This window comes from Nothobranchius furzeri, chromosome 15 (assembly GCF_043380555.1).
Source record: "Nothobranchius furzeri strain GRZ-AD chromosome 15, NfurGRZ-RIMD1, whole genome shotgun sequence".
NCBI classification, from domain to species: Eukaryota; Metazoa; Chordata; class Actinopteri; order Cyprinodontiformes; family Nothobranchiidae; genus Nothobranchius; species Nothobranchius furzeri.
Window position 1 is genome coordinate 46957410 of NC_091755.1, and position 21727 is coordinate 46979136.

The window sequence follows — 21727 nt, forward strand, 5'->3', positions numbered from 1 at the left end:
ACCTTCATCACCACCCTGTCCTTAGTCCGCCTTTCCCGGGATCCACTGATTTCTCCCTTTCCTTACATTTTTAAATCACAATTTTTATATCTTCTAATTTTAAACATGTTTTAAATACATTATGGAAATATTTTTTACACTTGAATTTTTTTCTGTTTTGTTGAAGCGCCTCATGTTTTTTAATCTTTGGAGGCACTAAATAAAAGACTTCTTTCTTTCTTTCTTTCTTTCTTTCTTTCTTTCTTTCTTTCTTTCTTTCTTTCTTTCTTTCTTTCTAAATGGAACAAGCTTCAAACAGATTGGAACTGAACTGAATTAATTTCACTAAACTCCAGAGTGAGAGCTTTTCTGTCAAACTCTTCACACTGTAATTGTTTTTCATGATGTGCATAAAATAGAATTTTTTTGTTTTGCTGTCTCTTGGCCAGGACACCCTTGGAAAAGAGGCTTTTAATCTCAATAGGACCATTCCTGGTTAAATAAAGGTAAATAAGTCTGAAATGTGTTATTGGCAGAGGGTTTTAGACAAATGCGGGATAACTTTTTAAAATTATCTGAATTAAAATTGTTTAAATGTATTTGTATCAGGACGAATCGTATTGGCAGAGGGTTTCTCTGTGTCGTTGATGTATCACATCACTGGTAGCAGATCGAATCAGCCTCAGTGGTGGGGATTCACATCTTTAAAGGTCGACTATGGAGCACAAACAATCCGGTGACCTCTGGTGTTCAGAGGTGGTATTGCAATAACAGGACAACTTTTCCAGCTGCTGGGATGTTGGTTCACTGCTGACATGCTCCAGCACCACGTTCAGAGACCAACCGTACAGGATAAGGACTCAATAAGTTTATTTTACAACAGTATTTACCGTTAGAACATCTTCTGAGCTCTGAATCAGCTGCTTGACTTGTCAAGTCTGCCATTTTACACAGTCCCAGCAGACTTTTTAGAGCAACGGTGCCCTCTAGTGGCTGGTAGACGTAAACATAAACAGTGTCGTGCCCGACAGAAAAAAATTTGATTATTTATCTTTTTAAATATAGCTTTTAGAGGAGAAACTACACTCATTCTGCACACCTCTGAACGCCCTGCAGGGGAATCGTTTTTTTTAAATATAGCTGTTTATTAAAATGTTCCATATTCTAACTTTAATGTGCATACACAGACTCCACCCACACTTCCTCTTCGAAAACGACACCAAAAGGAGGCGTCGCCTGAAAGACTATGAGAGCAGGGCTGCAGCAGTGAGTCAGCTCATGTAAGCTTTTGCCTGAGAAAGGATAGCGTTTAGGTTAGTTTAGACACAGTAGACAGCTACTAGGTCTGGTTTTGTTCAACCACCATTTACTCTTGTTTGATTATTTAATAAAACTCATTTTTACAAAGACTGTCACTCCATTGCAGTTGCCACATTGCACCCCTCCTCCTTTCTATCTGACGGGTGGTAAGAATAGCATCGTTTCCTTGTAAAATTGATAATTGCTTATCTGTGAAATGCCTTATTTGGACAAGGGAAGTAAAGGATTGTTCTGGAATTGCTGTAATTTTCTAGCTGTTGAATCGGACACGTAGATTTGGAAGGGAAATCGTTTATAGCACCAGCTACCACTGCAGTCCTCAGTGATCCACCACTCCTCCACAGAAAACATCCACTCTCACATTTCCTTTTTATTTTATTTTAATTTGACTTTTTCTTAATGTGCAGAAATTTTGAAAACATTCAGCAAATATCATCCAGAACATCTCGAAGTGTTAAAAATAGTAATAAAAACATAATTGACGTTATTCAGAGAGCTTTTTGACCAATTTTATCCAACACATATTGAACAAAAAAGGAATTTTTTGGATTGTGGTGACCATAGCTTTTTATTTGTTAATTAGTAAAGACTCATAAAAAGGCACCAGACAGAAAAGGTGTGAGCTCTTAATCAAAAGGAAGAAAGTTCTGTTTCGCAATGAGCTGAATTTCACACAAAATTCAGGATTAAAGGGGATTTTGTAGAGAAAACATAAAAAGGCACACCAAAAATATTTTTAAAGATTATGAAGAGCATCCTAATGTAGAAGAAATGCTTTAACATGGAAGAAAGAACACCTTTCTAGGAAAGAATTCGTCCTCCTGAACGTTACAACCACTGTACAGAAATTTATTTTTCCAATAAATCCTAGAAAAATTCTATTAGATAAATACTTGCTACTTTTAAACATCATACCTAATATAGACGATGAACTGAAAAAATCACACGCTACATAAACAGCAGAACAATCAAGAGCAATCATGTTTAGGCTTGACTTCCTTTGAAGGATTCTTCTCCTCATCCTTGGAGAAGACTTGTCCGTTGGGCTTCTCCCGCCACCTCAGCTGGACGTTGTTCACTCCCTGACCCTTCAGCTTCAGTTTGAGCTGAAACACAAACGCGTCAGTTTCTGAGTCCGATCCTCCACGAGGCTCTTAGAGAGCTACTTTGGGTTCAAGGAGCCGTCTCATCAACCCAGAGGAGAGGTTCGGCTTTTTTCAACAGACATTTGAGACCAAGTCACAAGATTTAAAGTTCATCGTGCTAAATGATCACAGCCAACAGAATTATTATTGAGAGGGATGTCACCACACGTGCTTAATTCTCATGTTGATGCTTTAAAAGCTGAAAATCTGATTGAATCATAAAACTATCTAGAACTTACCTGACCGAGCATGTCTTCCAGCACAACAGGGTCACTCAGGTTCAGAGAGGAGTCCCTCACTAGTTTCAGCTTCACCGCTCTTCGCGAGGGACCTTAGAGGAACAAAAATGCATCGTCATGGTTTCATATATCAGATTCTCCATCATCTCTGCCTGTATTGGTATAGAGCTCCAGGAGTTGACGTCACTTCTCCCGGCATGCAACAGTTCAAATCGAACGGCGCCATCTTGGCAGGCAGAAGCCCACAGCTGGACTATTTGTTATTGTCAGAAAACTCAATCAAACTGGAAATATGGTAGATTCCTGTTGTGCCCCAGGATGCCAGAAGAGACGCGGACGAGATAAGGGCAGAGCCTTCTACAGGATTCCCCAAGATCCGGAACGCCGCAAACGTTGGATCATTGTAATAAAACGTGCTAGCCTCCGGGCTAAAATGAGGCTGTGGGACCCCGAGAATAAAGGTTTTCACTTATGCAGTGACCGCTTCATATCAGGTACTTAAACCAACGTTTCCTAAACTGTGTATGGTATTTATTTTAAATGCTTTTATTACGATTCTTAGTGGGCTTCCTAAACTTATTTTGGCGTGGCTTTTTCTGTCTTATTACTCATAGCAACAAGTAAACGTCACGTAAAACGTTGCCTCGTGAGTTCTGCGTGCTGCCGTTTACGTGTTTTATGATCACAGCAATTAACCGGCTAAGCTGTATTTCATTTTTAAGCAATGGTTGAACAGTTGTCAGATCACACATAAAAAGCACTTTGGATGCTATTATCTGTCTCTATTATCTCCACTTACCCTCCCGGTGACCACAGCGCTGCCCTTTGCAGGAAGAATCCAGATCTGGATACCGACAACAAACTCTGATTGAGTCCATTTGTATCCCTCCAGGCTTTTATATGCTCTTAGCGATGCTCCGGAGTAGGACGAGGGAAAAGTAACAAGGAAATTATAAATGTCAGGGTATCTCAAATCCGGTAAGAGGTCCGCTCCGACAGCTTCTGGCGTTTTAAAAAGTTTCCCAAGGGCATGGTAAGGGTCGGAGATTCAAATTCAGACAAACTTTATTAATCCCAGAGGGAAAGTAGAGTTTCAGTACGCACAATACTGAGATCAGACCTACATAGGCATAGACACATGACAAGAATTGGTGACTGTGATCATTCGCAATCCGAGTCGTGCTACCTTAATAGAGATCAGAGGGTTCATATGAGGATTGGGTCAGGTGGAGGACAAAAAGGCACTTCAGAGTTACCCTCCACAGGGAGGGCAGCTTTGCTATGCAGAAAACACCTCAGACAGAAACACAACAGGCTTCAGACATTACACAACATAAGTGTCCACTAGGTGGGGTGGTAGGGTTTGGGACTCTCCACACATCAGTGCATGCAGCCGCGATAAGCAGCGCTCGTCACCTCCATTTAGTCTATTTAATTTCTGACGATATGAAACAATTTCTTCGGTTTTAAAGTGTGAAGTGAACTTGGACGGAGTAAAATCCAAACTGATCCCGTTCATTTTGTTTACCTTTGTTGCCTGCCAACATGGCGTCTACTCTCTGAGAGTCACGTGATGTCCGGAGCTCTATTGGATATATCTGAATCTCCGTCTTTCACTGCTGTCATGATCCCTCTGTACTCGCCGACGCTTCCGTTTTGGGGGTTCGTGAGTGCGCTCCACACGGTCAGAACGGTGCTAAAGTCCCGCCTCCTAGTTTGACAGCAACGAGCAGCTTTCTCCAGTTTATGCAAGATTGAAACTTCAAATGAGAGCCTATTAATAAGGCTAGACACGAGTTTCAATTTGTGGAACACGTGAAAAGTAATGAAAATGCAGGAACTGTCCCGCACAAAGGGGGAATCTCGTCACCCTCCGAGTCAGGACTTACCGCTGTAGCAAACAAAGACTTTCTCTGCGTCACACATCCAGTCCTCCCAGCCTCCAGGGCCTTTGAAGCCTGCTGCCACACATCCTCTTATCCCACCTGCAGGATATTTTTTATTCCAAGAGGTATACGACATGGTGCTGTCATCTGACCACCTCCAGTTGTTTCTGTACAGACCGAACCAGGCTCCTGAACTTTGTACCAGCGTCATCAGCCTCTGGTTCTCGGACAGGTTCCTCACGCTGGCCAGGTCTGTGTGATACTGTCTGCAGTAGCTCTGAGCCTGAAACCAGGTCATGGTGGTGCTGATGAGGTAAAATGTTGCATTTCTCCCTGAAAACAGAAAAGCTGTCACATTCATCAGAGCTCAAAACTAGGGATGTTCGATATTATTGATCTACCATTAATATCAGCCGATATCAGCATTAAAATTTAATAAAGATAATATTAAAATACCGTTATCAGTTTTCAGTCTTTGAATGACTTTTACATACCCTACACCTGTTAAACCAAAAACTTCATCTACTTCTCCCCTTTCTCAAAATGTTAAAATATGGCAGATCTGAGATGAAAATGTTTGAATATTATAGTTTTTGGCAACACTTGTGAGGTAGAAATTTGCCCTAAGTAGCGAACGTACGCCGTCCTCACAGCACGTTTAGCTAGCCAGCTAACAAACAACTAAAACACGAATCTTCACCCAGAACTGCCTTTCTTATCTCTGGGTCTTTATAAATGTTTTATCACCATAGCTAACATGCGGAAAAAGGTCAAGCATGACTGATAGGAGATATGTGATGTTCGACCTAAAATGTTTTATGAGAGGGGACACGGCATATATCGGTATCGGTTAATATCAGTGTCAGAATTAAAAGTCAGACAATATCTGTATATCGGATATCGGAAAAAAAAAGATTCGTGATAAATGACCTGCACTTGTACAGAACCTTTCTGAGTCCTAGGACTCCAAAGTGCTTTACACTACGGCACGAAAGCAGACAGGTGTCTCTGCTCAAAACAAATCTCACATCGGAAAAAAAGTATACAAAACGGGGACAGAAAGATTCAAGAACAGCTTCTTCCCCAGAGCAATCATCGCTGCCAACAGCTCACAGAAGGTTTAGGGAGGATCTTGTGCAATATACATAAGTCAGTACAATATACAATTTACATAAATGCAATATACATACGCCAGTGCAATATATCATGCCTTGGACGATATGTCACCCGTTTCCTTTGACTGTAGCTCTTCTTATTTATGTTTATTACATTATTTTTCTTTATTTTTCTTATGTTTATTACATTATTACGTTCGGCACCAAGGGAGTAGCACTCCAATTTCATTGTACTCTGTACTATGACAGTAAAGGTGATTCAAAAGTTAGCTTGTTCAAATAAAATAGAAACGTTTGTGAGTGATCAAAAGCAGAAAGAAAGAGTTGGTCTATGCATGTTTGTTTAATCTTAATTCCTACTAAATGTATAGTTTTGTAAATTAGAAAAATGTATCAATCATTAATTGTTTATTATTGCTATTCTCTGATAAAACTCAGAAGACAACATTAAAGAGACAAAGTGTAGTTTTTACCTTTAATCTCTGGAAACAGCCATTAAAATATTGTTGTAAATTAATCAATTGATGCCCAGTTGTTGAAAAATGTTGGTGGTTTTATAACATATGACCATAAAAATCTGTTATAAAATACATGTGAGCGGGCTATGGGTGTTTCTCACCGTCAAGGCGCCTGACCTGGCAAGGTGATGTCTGGCGAGGCCAGGTGCCTTACACTTACGAGGACATGTCCTTCCTTCATCAAAGAAAACCATTAAATGGAACAGACTTGCATCACGTGACCGCAGCTTCCACGGTGGTCACGTAACGTCACGCGAGGTAACGTCACGTTTTATACGTATGTGCTTCAATATAAATATACAACGAGCCTTTCACTTTTTACATTTTGAATAGGGTTAGGGTTAGTCACTATAATAAGGTTCAAATATCCTGAGTAATGTGTTAATGTTTGAGACTTATTGTGAAGGATTAAAGGAAGTTCTGGGTTCTTCTGTAGACGCTGCTATGGAAGCAGCAAAGACATTCAGTAGCTTCTTGCATCAATGAACGGCCTCAATATTTATAGTTTAGTCTGTAAAAGCACACTCTAATCCTCAATAATAATAATAGTAATAGTAATAATAGTAATAGTAATGGTAATAGTAATAATAACAATGTAATAATAATATAATAATAATAATAATAACAGTAATAGTAATATTAATAATAACAGTAATAGTAATAATAATAATAACAACAACAACAACAGTAATAATAATAATAATAACTGTAATAGTAATAATAATAATAATAACAACAGTAATAGTAATAATAATAATAATAATAACTGTAATAGTAATAATAATAATAATAATAATATTAATAATAACTGTAATAGTAATAATAATAACAGTAATAGTAATAATAATAATAATAATAATAACTATAATAGTAGTAATAATAATAATAATAACAATAGTAATAATCATAACAGTAATAGTAATAATAATAATTATAATAAAAACCAGACTAAATAGTTATGAGAGATATTTTCAACATCTTTATAATCAACTCTTATTGTATTATTTTTCTTCAAAGCAGCACTGATGCTCCTCACCACTGACATCCATGCAGACTGATGGTAAGTTCAGAGCACATGAAGCATCGGTCCAGGCTCCACTGTATGAACCGGAGAATACTGCACAGGCCGCGTCTCCACCATTATTATCTGGTTGTGAGGGATACCAGTTCCTGAAGCTCTCATTCTGTTGGTAGAAATTGGGGTCTGACATGGACCACCTCCAGCTGTTAAAATCACTGTAGAGTCCAATCCAGGCTTCCTGAAAACACAAACGTTTGTTTCCTCATTACAAACAGCTTCAATGTTCAGACTCAACTGTATTTACATTTGCACGACTTCTGTGTGAGTCACCAAGAAGATGAAGGTAAAAAGCTAAATAAACCACAAAATTTGTTATTTTTCTCTACAGAACGGCTTGAAGCATAATAGCCCTACACACACCAGGGGACACACTCCGGACCTTGTTTTCTCCCTGGGTCTAGGTGCTGTTTGTCCCGAGGATGTTAATATTTCAGATCATCGTTGCCTTTTCTTCATCTCATCAGTTTCTGCATCTCCACCTCCTGCTCGTTGTTTAGTCAGTTCTTGTTTTCTTAATGAGAGCACATCTAGCAAATTTTCAGCTGATTTTAATCCCCATTTATCCTCTGATAATGACCCAGATTCTTTAACTACCAAATCAGTTCCTGCTGTAAACTACAGTCCTCAGATTGATGACAGCATTTGAAGCCTAGAACGTCAGCAGAAAAATCCATGGAAGAAAATCCGTCTCCTTGTCCATCTGCTGCATCTGGTCAGGTCCCTGCTGATTTTAAAGTATCATTCTGCAACTCTTACAGCCTAAATAAGGGTTTATTTAAAGTTTTTGCATCATTCTATCACCTATTATGTTCATTTTCAGAGCTGTGATAGTGCTATGGGGTCCTACGTCTGTTTATCACACTAGTTTTTAACCCACTGTCCGCTGCCGGAAGTACTGACGACTTTACGCCAGGATCACGTAGACCCCATTGACATGAATACGTAAATGCCCCATCGAGCGCTGGATAGTGTAACAGCATCGCCTCCATATTGGATGGGTCTCACTATTCAAAGCAATGACTTTAGAAAAGTCCAAAGAAAGAAAGAAAATCTTTTTTACAGCACTGCTCAAGATAAAATTCATGAAGTGCTTCACAGAAACAAAAATAATTAAAGATAAAAAAGATGATGATTAAAAATATGTTTAAAATGACATGAAAAATAAAGAGGCACCGCAAGGCTCCGGTCCAGTCCGTCCAAGAAGCACCAGTCCAGTCAACGCCAGTTCCAGCGGTGGTCCAGGAGGCTCTGCCCCCGGGTCAGCCTGTCCAGTTGTCAGCGCCCAGTCAGGCGGCACCAGCCAAGGAAGCGGCCCCGTCTGCAGCAGCTCCGCCTCCACTCCAGAAGTCGGCAGTTCCTCCTGCAGCGGCTCCGCCTCCACTCCAGAAGTCGGCGGTCCAGAAGTCGGCGTTCCAGAAGTCAGCGGTCCAGAAGTCGACGGTCCAGAAGTCGGCACCTCCGTACCAGAAGTCGACGCCTCCTCGTGTCCTGAAGTCGACGCCTCCTCGTGTCCTGAAGTCGACGTCTCCCCCTCCAGTCCAGTGTCTTCGCTACAATCCCCTCCAGCTGAGTCCCTGCCTTCGCTACAATCCCCTCCAGCTAAGTCCCTGCCTTTTGAGTCCCAGTCTCCGTCCCTTCTTCCAGAGTCCCCTCAGTCTCCAGAGTTTCCAGAGTCCCCTCAGTCTCCAGAGTTTCCTGTGTCCCCGGCCTCTTCGTCCCTTCCTCGTCCTCATCCAGAGTCCCCTCTTCGTCATCCTCCTCCAGAGTCCCCAATCCCTAGACTTCCCTGGTCCCGACTCCTGATTCCCTGTCGCCGGCCCCCAGTCTCCCGCGGTCCCGGCTCTTGGTTACCCGTCGCCGGCCCTCAAGATTCCCCTGGTCCCTGCTCTTGGTTCCCCGTCGCCGGCCTCCCAGAGTCCCCTGTTCCCTGGTTCCCCGTCGCCAGCCTCCCAGAGTCCCCTGTTCCCTGGTTCCCCGTTGCCGGCCTCCCAGAGTTCCCTGTTCCCTGGTTCCCCGTCACCGGCCTCCTGAGTCCCCTGGTCCCTCCTCGCCCGCCCTTGTGGGTTGATTTTTGTTTGGTCCCTCCTCTCCCCCCCTGTGGGTTCTCGTGTCCTGTTTTGTCTTTTGTTTGTGGTTTTGTTTTGTTTGTGTTTTGTGCGTCTGGTATCCGCCCCTTGGGGGGGCACTGTCATGGTCTGCATCTCCCTCATGTGTCTCCTTGTGTTCTCCATCCCTCTCTAGGTTCTCCGTTTGTGTCTCCTAGCACCCTCATGTGTCCTTGTTTGCGTCTTCCTCATGTGTCTCCTTGTGTTCCTCATTTGTCCCCAGATCTGCAGCCCTCTAGGTTTCCCTCTCCAGGTATCCCCCTCCCAGGTCCTGTGCTCCCGTGGTTCCCCTTAGTCACGCCCCTGTAGTTTTTCTTTCTGTAGTGTTTTTCCTTTAGGTTCAGCTTTTCATTTTATTAGTCTCTTTAGTGTGTTTTTCCACTGGTTCTTTAGTTCTCCTTCCTCAGATTATTAGTAGTTATTTTGCTCTTCTTGTTGTTAGGTTTTGTCTTTAATCTTAGGTTTTGTCTTTAATCTTAGGTCATGTTATTTTTCTTCCTCTTCAACTCACTGCCCTCTCCCTGATTAGTAATTGAGTTCACCTGACTTCTCTCCCCACACCTGCAGCTCATCTCCCTCTCATCCTTCCCAGTTTATATATACCCAGTCTGCGTCTCTATCTGTTGTCGGTCCATTGTCTGATGTCAGCGTTGTTTTGTTCCCTCCTCTTTGTCTCTAGTTCTCTGCTCATGAAGTGAGCTTTTGGTTTTGTCCTTGTAGCATTTTGTTATTAGGTTTTGTCTTCCTGCCCTTTTGGATTTTTATTAGTTTTTTTTGTCTTCCTAATAAAGGAATGTTTTCGTTTACATCTACTCCTGCCTCGTGTCGTTCTGGGTTCTGCATTTTTGGTCCTACTCCTCCACCTCTCAACGTGACAACTACGGCAGTGCCAGCCCATGGGGCATCTACGTCTATGTGTCTGTGGTTGACCCGCAGTTTAGAGACTTGCGCAATGGCAGATCCACCAACGAAAGCTAGAAATCCCTCATCAGAAGAGTCTAGGAAAAGAAAAAGAGAACGCGATAAAGAAAGATCAAAGACCAGAGTCGATATTGGGCCGGCTTTTCCTCGCTGGAGAGCTCTTCTTGAAAAAACAGCATGTACTACGGACTCTGACCTAGCTGTGCTGCTGGTGGACAGGCAAGTAATAAAAGGATGTATCTTTAAGAATACTGTAATACACCCTCTTCATAGAAAACCCAGTCTTGACCCATTTCTCTCTCCCTATTGGACCATCTAGAACCATGGGTCAGTCTCTCGGGTACCATCATCCAACGAGCAGATGGGAGACTGTGCCTCCTCCTGTCCTCTGTTGAACTGCGGGTGCCACAAGGTTCTGTCCTTGGCCCTTCCTATTTTCTATCTTCTCCCTTTGAGAAAGATTCTTGAGCAGTACTGCATCAGCTATTGTATCTATGCTGATGACGTTCAGATCTACTTGGCGATGAATGGGCCATACATGGACTTACAAATCACCTTAATCACTGATGTGAAGAAGTGGCTGGCTGCAAACTCAATGAGTCAAACACTGAGTTGCTTCTTTTGGACCCTAGGAACCTCTCTCACGCATTGTCTGTTCAAAATCTTCCAATCATCAATCCAAGTTTGGCCCTTAAACATTGTGTCATCAGCCTTTGGGGGGATTGGATATTGGGTTTTCAATGGTCCCTCAGATGTATGCAGTTGTGAAAGCATGCTTCTTTCAACAAAGTCGTCTAACAAGCCTGAATTCTGCTTGGACTACAAAGCCCCTCCTCACTGGCATCCCTGTTCGGCCCTGAACAGAAGACTGCAGTTGTTGCAAAGTGCTGCTGCAATCTTCTTAACAAGCACAGACGTAGCCGTATGACCCCGATGGGCACGTCTCCATTGGCTGCCTGATACTTTCAGGGCCACAGTGGCACAGGAGTTAAGTGCTTGGAAGGTTGCAGGTTCAAGCCCCGCTCAGTCTGTTGCTGTTGTTGTGTCCTTGGGCAAAACACCTAACCTACCTTACCTGTTGGTGGTGGTCGGAGGGACCGGTGGCGCCAGTGCTCGGCAACCTTGTCTCTGTCAGTGCGCCTCAGGGCAGCTGTGGCTACATTGTAGCTCATCCCCACCAGTGTGTGAATGGGTGAATGACTGTGTTGTAAAGCGCCTTGGGGGGTTGCAGGACTCTAGAAGGCGCTATATCAAATACAGACCATTTACCATTTAAGCACTGAGCAGTCTCGCACCATCATATGTGCCTGACTGGCTTTGTTTCATCCCTTCTTTTATATAGCTTTTAGGTTGTTTATAGCTGTATTTATTGACTGTTTTAACTGTTTTAAAGGATCATTTTATTATTCTCTGTGCTGTGCTACGATCAGCTCACATGCTGTGTTTAAATACAGGGAGTGCAGAATTATTAGGCAAGTTGTATTTTTGAGGAATAATTTTATTATTGAACAGCAACCATGTTCTCAATGAACCCAAACAACTCATTAATATCAAAGCTGAATGTTTTTGGAAGTGGTTTTTAGTTTGTTTGTAGTTTTAGCTATTTTAGGGGGATATCTGTGTTTTATAATTTTTAGGCAACTTAACAAAAAACAAATATATACCCATTTCAATTATTTATTTTTACCAGTGAAACCAATATAACATCTCCACATTCACAAATATACATTTCTGACATACAAAAACAAATCAGCGACCAATATAGCCACCTTTCTTTGCAAGGACACTCAAAAGCCTACCATCCATGGATTCTGTCAGTGTTTGGATCTGTTCACCATCAACATTGCGTGCAGCAGCAACCACAGCCTCCCAGACACTGTTCAGAGAGGTGTACTGTTTTCTCTCCTTGTAAATCTCACATTTGATGATGGACCACAGGTTCTCAATGGGGTTCAGATCAGGTGAACAAGGAGGCCATGTCATTAGTTTTTCTTCTTTTATACCCTTTCTTGCCAGCCACGCTGTGGAGTACTTGGACGCGTGTGATGGAGCGTTGTCCTGCATGAACATCATGTTTTTCTTGAAGGATGCAGACTTCTTCCTGTACCACTGCTTGAAGAAGGTGTCTTCCAGAAACTGGCAGTAGGACTGGGAGTTGAGCTTGACTCCATCCTCAACCCAAAAAGGCCCTACATGATGATACCAGCCCAAACCAGTACTCCACCTCCACCTTGCTGGCGTCTGAGTGGGACTGGAGCTCTCTGCCCTTTACCACTCCAGCCACGGGCCCATCCATCTGGTCCATCAAGACTCACTCTCATTTCATCAGTCCATAAAACCTTAGAAAAATCAGTCTTGAGACATTTCTTGGCCCAGTCTTGACGTTTCAGCTTGTGTGTCTTGTTCAGTGGTGGTCGTTTTTCAGCCTTTCGTACCTTGGCCATGTCTCGGAGTATTGCACACTTTGTGCTTTTGGGCACTCCAGTGATGTTGCAGCTCTGAAATATGGCCAAACTGGTGGCAAGTGGCATCTTGGCAGCTGCACGCTTGACTTTTCTCAGTTCATGGGCAGTTATTTTGCACCTTGGTTTGTCCACACGCTTCTTCCGACCCTGTTGACTATCTTGAATAAAACGCTTGATTGTTCGATGATCACACTTCAGAAGCTTTGCAGTTTTAAGACTGCTGCATCCCTCTGCAAGATATCTCACTGTTTTTGACCTTTCTGAGCCTGTCAAGTCCTTCTTTTGACCCATTTTGCCAAAGGAAAGGAAGTTGCCTGATAATTATGCACACCTGATATAGGGTGTTGATGTCATTAGACCACACCCCTTCTCATTACAGAGATGCACATCACCTAATATGCTTAATAGGTAGTAGGCTTTCGAGCCTATACAGCTTGGAGTAGGACCACATGCATGAAGAGGATGATGTGGACAAAATACTCATTTGCCTAATAATTCTGCACTCCCTGTAATCCTTTAAGCCCCATGAGACGAAGCTGCAGCTGTTCCACACCTGCTTAGACTCCATTAAACCTGGATGGTGGGAGCTTTCTTCAGCTGAATGAAGATAAGACTGAGATCCTCATCTGTGCCCCAGACAAGCTGGTTCCCAAAGTCAGAGACTCTCTTGGTCAGCTGACCTTTGACCCAGCTCTCACCCTGGACTCTCATGATGGTTCAGCAGCAGGGGAACACTCATCATGGCTTTAAGGTGACCTCCTGTTCATCCTCTTTCAGTCTATTTTTACATCGTTGTCTTTTTAAATTGTTTTTTATTTTTATTCTTGTGTAGCAACTTGTCTTCAGATATGCTTCATGATAAAATTTCACTTGCTGTATAAATCCTTTTATCTTCTCTAAGGTTCTCTTTATTAGCGGTACTTAGTGCATTTTTAAGCATTAAGACCCTTATGGTGAAGTGTTACCTCTCCTTTCTAGTAATTCAATAATAATAATATTGAAGATTAGCGCCTGGTCCTATGACAATAGAAAACAAACAAACAAAAACACACAGGATCAAATCCAATCAAAGGTAAAGGAGAACATACGTAGGTGTATGATGAGGCGAACATTTGGCGTAGATCCACCAGGCTGTACAGCAGCCACATGTCATTCACGTCCGCTACAGTCGCCAGGTCGATGAAGTTTTCTCTGCAGTACCTCTGAGCTTCGGTCCAGTTCTTAGCCTGATAAATAAAATGATAGTTCCTCTGAGGAACTGTAGAGACGGCACACAGAGCTGCAACCACACACGGTAAATAATCAGTCCAGTGGTTCACATCTAAACTAATAAACCAGGTTTAAAACAGCAGCAGTGACGACGTTTCTAATTCTCTCACAGACGTGAATAATGAGCTTTTATAAAACTCCTACCAGATGCAACAGAGAAGATCAGGAGAACCTTCTCCATCTTCCCAGGTTCTCGACGTTCTGCTTCTTCACTCCGAGACTCCGGAGGAGCTGAATGACTCTGATGTCTTACGTGAAGCTCGTTTCTTAATAATATTTGCATTATGGCCTAAACTAGGAAATCCGTGTTAATTGAAAAGTCAAAAAGATTCAAACTTTTATTTCCATGAACAATATCACTAAAACCTGATGTCTGGGGAACAAAAGAGGGAGGATCCTATCTTACCTTTTCTCCCAGACCTACGAGAGCTGTGAGGATTAAAGGTGATCTTTTAGTATTTGTACTGGAGGACTCGAGCAGGGTGACGCTGAGATGTTCAGAGACTCGTACAATATCATGTACACGACGACTTGTTGCCGTCTACTGTACTCGGACACTCTACAAAACATGAAACTGAACTTGGTTGGAGCTCAAAATGGCCCAGGAGCCCTGATAAAGGACTGCCCCTCCCCCCCCCCCCCCCCCCCCCAATGGAAAGACCATCCAGCTGGTCTACCGTGACGGCTACATGAGCTGCCTGAAGTAAAATAAAATACCTATAATAAAATAGAAAAAAAAAAGAGGCGCACTGTGGCCATCGGTCTGGGTACTCTCTCTACAACCTGGAAGGTTACAAAGGTGCTGCAACATTTTTACTTTGTTTTGACAAAAGCATGGGCTAGTGTTAGCATTAGCCCTTTAGCATCTCTATTCTTTGACAGAAAATCTCCAAGCGGGGTGGACGAGGAAGTGTGCAGCAGAGCAGTCGCAGGGAGGAGGATGGCTCCATCAGACAAGGCAGGACCTGACCCGACCCAGTGGGCCACTTCAGCCTCCTGGCCACTGGGAAACGTCCTGGTGCTCCCGATGGCCAGTCAGCCACTGGTTGGGACATGCAAATGTAAGGGTGTGTGTGTGTGTCTAAGCTTAAGATCATTTATCCCAATGAACCGTTTCTCCGTGGCCAGCGCATGACTAATTTACACAGGAAAGCAGGTCAGAGACGGATCAGCCTTTGGTGTGTTTTTTACGCCCAAGCTGCTCATCCTGACTCGGAGAAACCACCACAAGATGCCCGAGAGTTCAAATTTGCTTTAGTATAACAAGTTTTAGATCCATCCAACTCAATCTCCTGTGGAGGTTTTAATCCTTAATGTTTAAAACATTTTCACAATAACATAGAAAACTACAGATCAATACAGAAGCCATTAGGGTTCTATTAGGTTTGCAATAACGAGGACTCTAGGGACAGCTCCCAACCTGCCTGCTTTGACCAAACTCAAAAATCCGTTCCAGAGCTGCTCCTTTTAACTCTATCGTCTGAGTGATTACTCCAGCTCAGCCGGAGATCTCCTCTCACGCTCCGATCCTTCAACTTCTGCTTCAGCTGAAACACAAACAGTTACTGAAACTGATGAAAACACTCAGCGAAACTTGTTCCGTTCTAATCTGCAGAAGTTATTTTATTTTTCTCCTCACCAGCATGTTTTAAACGCTGAAGCTTAAAAAAAGGTAACCCTTTAGTTTAGGGAACACAAATTAACCATTAATTAGCTGCCAATTAATGTGCATATTAGTGGACTACTAAGTCTGAACTAGTCATTATTAAGCACTTAAGTTATTACTAATACTGCAATTCTAACTTTAACAGGTCATAAATTAAGAGTTTAGTCAAAATAAGCCATTCATAATCTAATCAAACTTTATTTATGTAGCACTTTTCATGCATAGGATGCAACACAAAGTGCTTAAAATGACCCACTTTCCCTCCCTTCCCCACACTTAAAACAATTGTGATAGTTTCACCCCAATCCACAAACCATTCTCTCACACACACACACACACACACACACACACACACACACACACACACACACACACACACACACACACACACACACACACACACACACACACACACACACACACACACACACACACACACACACACACACACACACACACACACACACACACACACACACACACACACACACACACACACACACACACACACACACACACACACACACACACTAGGCTGAGCTCAGATTGGACAGGTAATGAAAGACACGCCATCAAGGGAGCCATCTGCCTCGACAGCGTTGATTCCACGGTGGGGAAGTTTGTGCATTGCCATAGCTCAGGATAGATAGCAAAAGAGTACAAATGTGACCAAAAATACGTGTTTTGATGCAGGGAAACAACAAAAACATCCTGGATAGCAGCGCTTGAGGAACAGGATTGCCTACGCCTGTCCCAACCCACAAACACAACACAAAATGGAAGACATGGTGGTGATGTAGAACATGCTGTTTAACGTGGCTTTTTCTCTGAACACGGAAAAGTGTGGACAGCAGGCGGAAAGCTCTGGAACGATCAGCGGCTCCACTGCCGACAACCTCTGACCTTTTGTTTGCAGCTTGACTTGGTACACTTGGAACGAAACAGGGACAGACAGGGAAGACAACCACGGAACGCCACTGATGGAAATTAGGACAGCAGCATCTCAGGAGGCAGAGCGGGTTGTCCAGTAATCGGAAGGTTGCAGGTTCGATCCTGGCTCTGACCAGAGAATGCTGCTGTTGTGCCCTTGGGCAAGACGGTTAACCCAGCTTGCCTGCTAGTGGTCGGAGGGTGGCGCCTGTGTTTGGCAGGCCTCTATCAGTGTGCCCCAGGGCAGCTGTGGCTACATCGTAGCTCATCACCACCAGCATGTGAATGACTGTATTGTAAAGCACCTTGGGGGGTTGTAGAACCCTTAAGTTTGGTTTATGCTTGACGCATTGACTTTCTGCGCGGTGATGCGGCTTGCGGATGGAACGCGCTTCACAACTCGCAGCGTTTATGGTTCATGCGGCTCGTCTCTGCGGTGAGCCAATATTCTCCCAGACTGTAGGGGGCAGCATGGAGCTCTACGGCATGCATCCAACACTACACCATAGTAGAAGTAGAAATGACTGTTTACAACATGGCATTTCAGCATTTTTAACAGCGTCCTCGTCTTTTCCGACAGTGCGAGCTATTTCTCTCCAAGAATTATTAACAACATGTTGATCACGGTGATCTCTGAGAGCTGAATCATACAAATGTCTGTATTTACGAACCTCTGCCATACTAGTTATTGCCAGTCCACCATGTTTTTCCGCGTCTGACCGTCCGCGTGGTTAGAAAATTTCCTAGGTGCGCGGTGCGGTAAGTTTGGGCCGTGCGGAGGCGCGGTGGAGGGGCGTGGTTGTTAAAATGACGCAATTTAGCTGCGCGGAGCCGTGTGGACCTCGCGGACGTGTCAGGCATAAACCAACCTTAAGAAGCCAAAGCCCTCTAACTGGACCGAATCAATCTGAGTCACTCCGAGTAGGTACTGATGGAAAAGCTCCATTTGCGTCTATCCAGATGTTTTCCAGATGGACTCGGGAAGGCCTTCGTCTCGGTTTTATGTTAAAATCACTGTTTTCTTTCTAAGATTTTACAAAAGGTTTATGGAAATACCTTTTTTAAAATGATCGCTGTACTCGTGTCTTTTGGTTTGTTTCTAATGTGAAACCCTGAACATTTCTGGGACTTTCAGCCGTAAAGATCTAAACCAGACCTAAAGTGTGGATGGTGGCTCACCGCCGTAGCAGACAAATGCTCTCTTCTGGTCACAGGTCCCGTCCATCCACTTCCCAGCACGTCCAAAGTCTGCTGCAACGCAGTTCTCTGTGCCACTATTGGGTTCGTTGCTATTCCAGAACCTAGAGGAGGAGCTGCTTCCATCCGACCACTTCCAGGTGTCTGTACAGACCGATCCAGACCAGAATAGTAGATGGTATCATCACCTTCAGCTTCTGGACCTCTGACAGGTTCCTCACACTGGCCAGGTCTGTGTGCTGCTGTCAGCAGTGCTCCTGCAGTTTATTTATGAAGCACCATTTCAAAATAGCATGGCAGCTAACCAAAGTGCTGTACATAAAAGAGCCAAATGCTCGAACAAATCAACAAAACACTCCTCCTCCTCCTCCTCCTCCCCCCCGCCGAGGAGCACAGCTGAGCTGAATCCCTCTGACGACCCACACCTGGGATGAAAAGGCTGTGCCTTCAGCGGTGCAGGGGTCCTGCTGTCCTCCAGGCCTGGTTTTGGGTCAGGGTTCTGGTGGATGTCAACTTAGTTGACTGAGTTTTAAGGTTAACTCTGTTCTGGTTTTAAGAGCTTTGTGGATTTTTAAAACGTCTTCAGTTCCTGTAAAACTTTTAACCAGTTTCATCAGTGAACGTTTTAACCAGGTGTTGTGACTGTGTCTTTGAACCGTTTACCCTTTAGAGAATCTTCTAGTTTTGTTTGCGCTTGTTTTAAAACCTTTTATGACAATTAAACACTTTTCATTCCACCGTTCCAAGTTCTTTTGCTACCCCCTCCGTCACATTTTGACAGCACATGTCGGAGTTGTAACAGCAGGCATAAAGATGCAAAAAATAAAACGGGAGTTGTTGTTTTCATTTAGAGTAAACGTTTAAGGGTCAAAGGGAATTATTAATGACACCAAGTTACTTTTTCATATATTTAAAGCAGTTTCTTGAGCCAGAAGGTAATAAAGTGACTTTTTACAGGTGAGCGGAAAGCGGCTCACCTAAAACGTGTCTTCATGTGAAATCTGAGGCCCATTTCCAGCAAGATCACAACATATTTTTTATGACTAAGGCGCTCTTTGCCTTTAGCTGATGTAGGTTTTTAACACGGCCGGTACGACAGTGGTTCCCAACCTTTCTACCACAGGGACCCACCTTGCCTGTGTCTAAGAGCAGCCATGTATGGGGACCCCCTCGAGGGGCCACGGCCCTCAGATTGGGAACCCAAGATCAATCAAACCAGAGAGGGAAAGGTGATCATACATAGCTGCTGGAGATCATCTGGTTCAAATCTGCCGTGATGTTCAGCATCTCCACACCCTCCAGGTCCTCCACAGTGGCCAGGTCTGTGTACGTCGGTCTGCAGTAACTCTCAGCTTCAGTCCAGCTCTTCGTCTTGTAAATAAAAACGTGTTTATGTGCAGGAAGAGATGAGGCAGCACACAGAGCTGCAGACACACAAACGCACACATACACTGATGCATATGGTTGTTTTGCTTCAGTGTGAGGCGACCTGGCGGTGAATCATCAACATGAACATTTAAACACTTACCTCGTGCAGCGGTGAAGAACAGGAGAACGTTCTCCGTCCCTGTTCTGGTTCTTCACTCTGTCCAGAGGAGCTGCTGCGTGAACACCATTAATTCAACGTCGCTTGATTCGGAATATTATTTGCATTTTTCCTCCACATCCTAATCCACCGACAAGTCAAGACGATTTATTTACATGGACAAGGTCACAAAAGCGGTTTCACATCAGGAGGCTGAAGACAAGTCTGTCAACTCATTCTTAAACGGCCATAAAGATGTTTTTTAATCCGAGCTAAGATGAAACTGGGTAAAACGAGTAACTGGTCATTCTAAAACTGAGCAGCAGTTTAAATGCAAATGTCGCACATTCAGCAGCTGATTTTTATGGTCATTATGGAAATTTTCTCTTCCCATGCAGCATTTTTCTTGTGGGCGGGGCCATCCTCCTGCGAGCAGACACACCTGATGCTTGTCAGCTCGTTACCTGCAGGCTCCACAACCCCTCAGCTGCTGCGCCTGACCCAAAGAACCAGGTTTATTCCAACCAAGCGAATAATTTCCTCTGGTCTTAGATTTAGAACAAACCCCACAACTCACCCTGGTGATCGCATCTCAGCTCCTGTAAATCACCTGAAGAAGAAAAAGAAATTATTTTTTGTAAAGGACCTCTCGAGATAAGAGTCAGGAGGAGCTTCACAAGCAACAATTAACAAATGTCATTGAGATCATATGAAAAATGGGAAAAAAGAAATATTAGGAGAAGAATAAATGACCCCTACCTAACGCTGGTGCTGCTTCAAATGGAATCCATTATAATCTGATTCAAACCAGCAGCGCCGCCGCGCCGCTAAAGATGAGACTGGGTTCTATTTTTGCCACGTGCGGCTTCAGTTTCTGAGGTTAACCCTTCCACTGTCTTTATGGGTGACCCTGCAAGGAAAGTTGACCTTTGAGCACAATTGATGGTTTATCCCTTGAGGTCCACATGGCATGGGTGAGGTGGTGCTCACTCCTCACCCATGCCAAATGGACCCAAGGGATAAACCATCAATCCTGCTCAATGGTCAACTTTCCCCGCGGGGTCACACCCATTGGGAGAGTGGAAGGGTTAAATCTGACTAGACAGGAAATCACACACAGTTTCGGCTTCTGGTAACTTTCACAATAAAAGACTATTGCAGCGATGAAATTTCATACGGATGTAGTTTACATCCAAACATGTGACCTCACAGCTCCTCTTCCCCAGCATCGTTCCTGAGGTGCAGCGGTGTTTACACGGCTTTAATCCTGCCAGTGGAGATGAACACGGTGGCACAGGAGTTAAGTGCTCGCCCCGTAATCAGAAGGTTGCAGGTTCGAGCCCCGCTCAGTCTGTCGCTGTCGTTGTGTCCTTGGGCAAGACACTTAACCCACGTTGCCTGCTGATGGTGGTCGGAGGGACCGGTGGTGCCAGTGCTCGGCAGCCTCGCCTCTGTCAGCGCGCCCCAGGGCAGCTGTGGCTACATCGTAGCTCATCACCACCAGTGTGTGAATGTGTGTGTGAATGGGTGAACGACTGATTGTGTTGTAAAGCGCCTTGGGGGGTTGCAGGACTCTAGAAGGCGCTATATCAAATACAGGCCATTAATCACTTTTACCAACATCATCATTTATGACATCAAACAGCAAATCTAACGTGATTTCCTTCGTTCAGGTTTACTGGTGGATGCCATAAACAAACTGAAGGATTTGGTGATCTCACCAGTTAAGCGAGGAGCATGGCTGAGATTGTCCTGGTGCTGGCACGCAGCGATGGACGCTACTGGTTCAGTTGTGTTGCTGCTCGCCTGCACAGTCACCTAGTTTGTTTATATTTTATTGGTCAGAGATTGCTGAGGTCAGCGTCTAAATTCAGGGTAAGGAGATCCGGCAGGGAACCAGAATGCAAACGTTTGTTTAAGTAAGGAGCTAAAACGGGTATAAGCAACATCTGGAAGCGTGACAGACCGGTAGAAATCCACAGGGGGGGTGTGAGGAGTTAACGGGCACTGAGGGAAAACACCAGGAAATGAAGAAGGCTGGTAGGAATAACAAAGATATCCCGTTAAACTGAAATAAAGACCAGAGCATAAGAGAGAGTGTTAGGACAGAACGTAAGGCACAAACATAAACGAAGACCTAAATAATCCTAATGAAGCTAAACTGAACACAAAGACCAACGTCTTACCTGAGGGACAAACTAAGCATGAAAATGAAGGACAAAAAAATATCCAAAAACAGCTCCGAGAAGGGTCAAAGGTTACAGACACAGCAGGAAGCTAAACAAACCGACTGGAGAAAAACTACAAAAACTACAGAGAAAGGAGAAAGGGACGACTGGGGACAAGGAATAGGACAAATCACAGGG

General features: G+C 43.8%; 1 protein-coding gene across 3 annotated transcripts; it reads right to left on the reverse strand.

Moving 5' to 3' along the window:
• Positions 1–1698: 1698 nt before the first annotated feature.
• Positions 1699–19720, reverse strand: LOC107391488 (putative C-type lectin domain family 20 member A). Of its 3 annotated transcripts, none has more exons than XM_070545088.1 (7): positions 19365–19720; positions 19076–19260; positions 13863–14000; positions 7239–7461; positions 4573–4902; positions 2684–2775; positions 1699–2405 (listed from the first exon to the last, which is right to left on the reverse strand). In XM_070545088.1, the coding sequence occupies exons 2-7, from the start codon at positions 19121–19123 to the stop codon at positions 2268–2270; spliced, it is 969 nt and encodes a 322-aa protein (XP_070401189.1). In that variant the 5' UTR covers positions 19124–19260; positions 19365–19720; the 3' UTR covers positions 1699–2267. The 3 variants fall into 3 exon arrangements, with proteins under 3 accessions (XP_070401189.1, XP_070401188.1, XP_070401187.1); XM_070545087.1 differs by lacking the exons at positions 19076–19260; positions 19365–19720 and adding an exon at positions 17819–18171 and having other exon boundaries at positions 4573–4668; positions 4747–4902; XM_070545086.1 differs by lacking the exons at positions 19076–19260; positions 19365–19720 and adding an exon at positions 17819–18171.
• Between the last annotated feature and the right edge of the window lie 2007 nt (positions 19721–21727).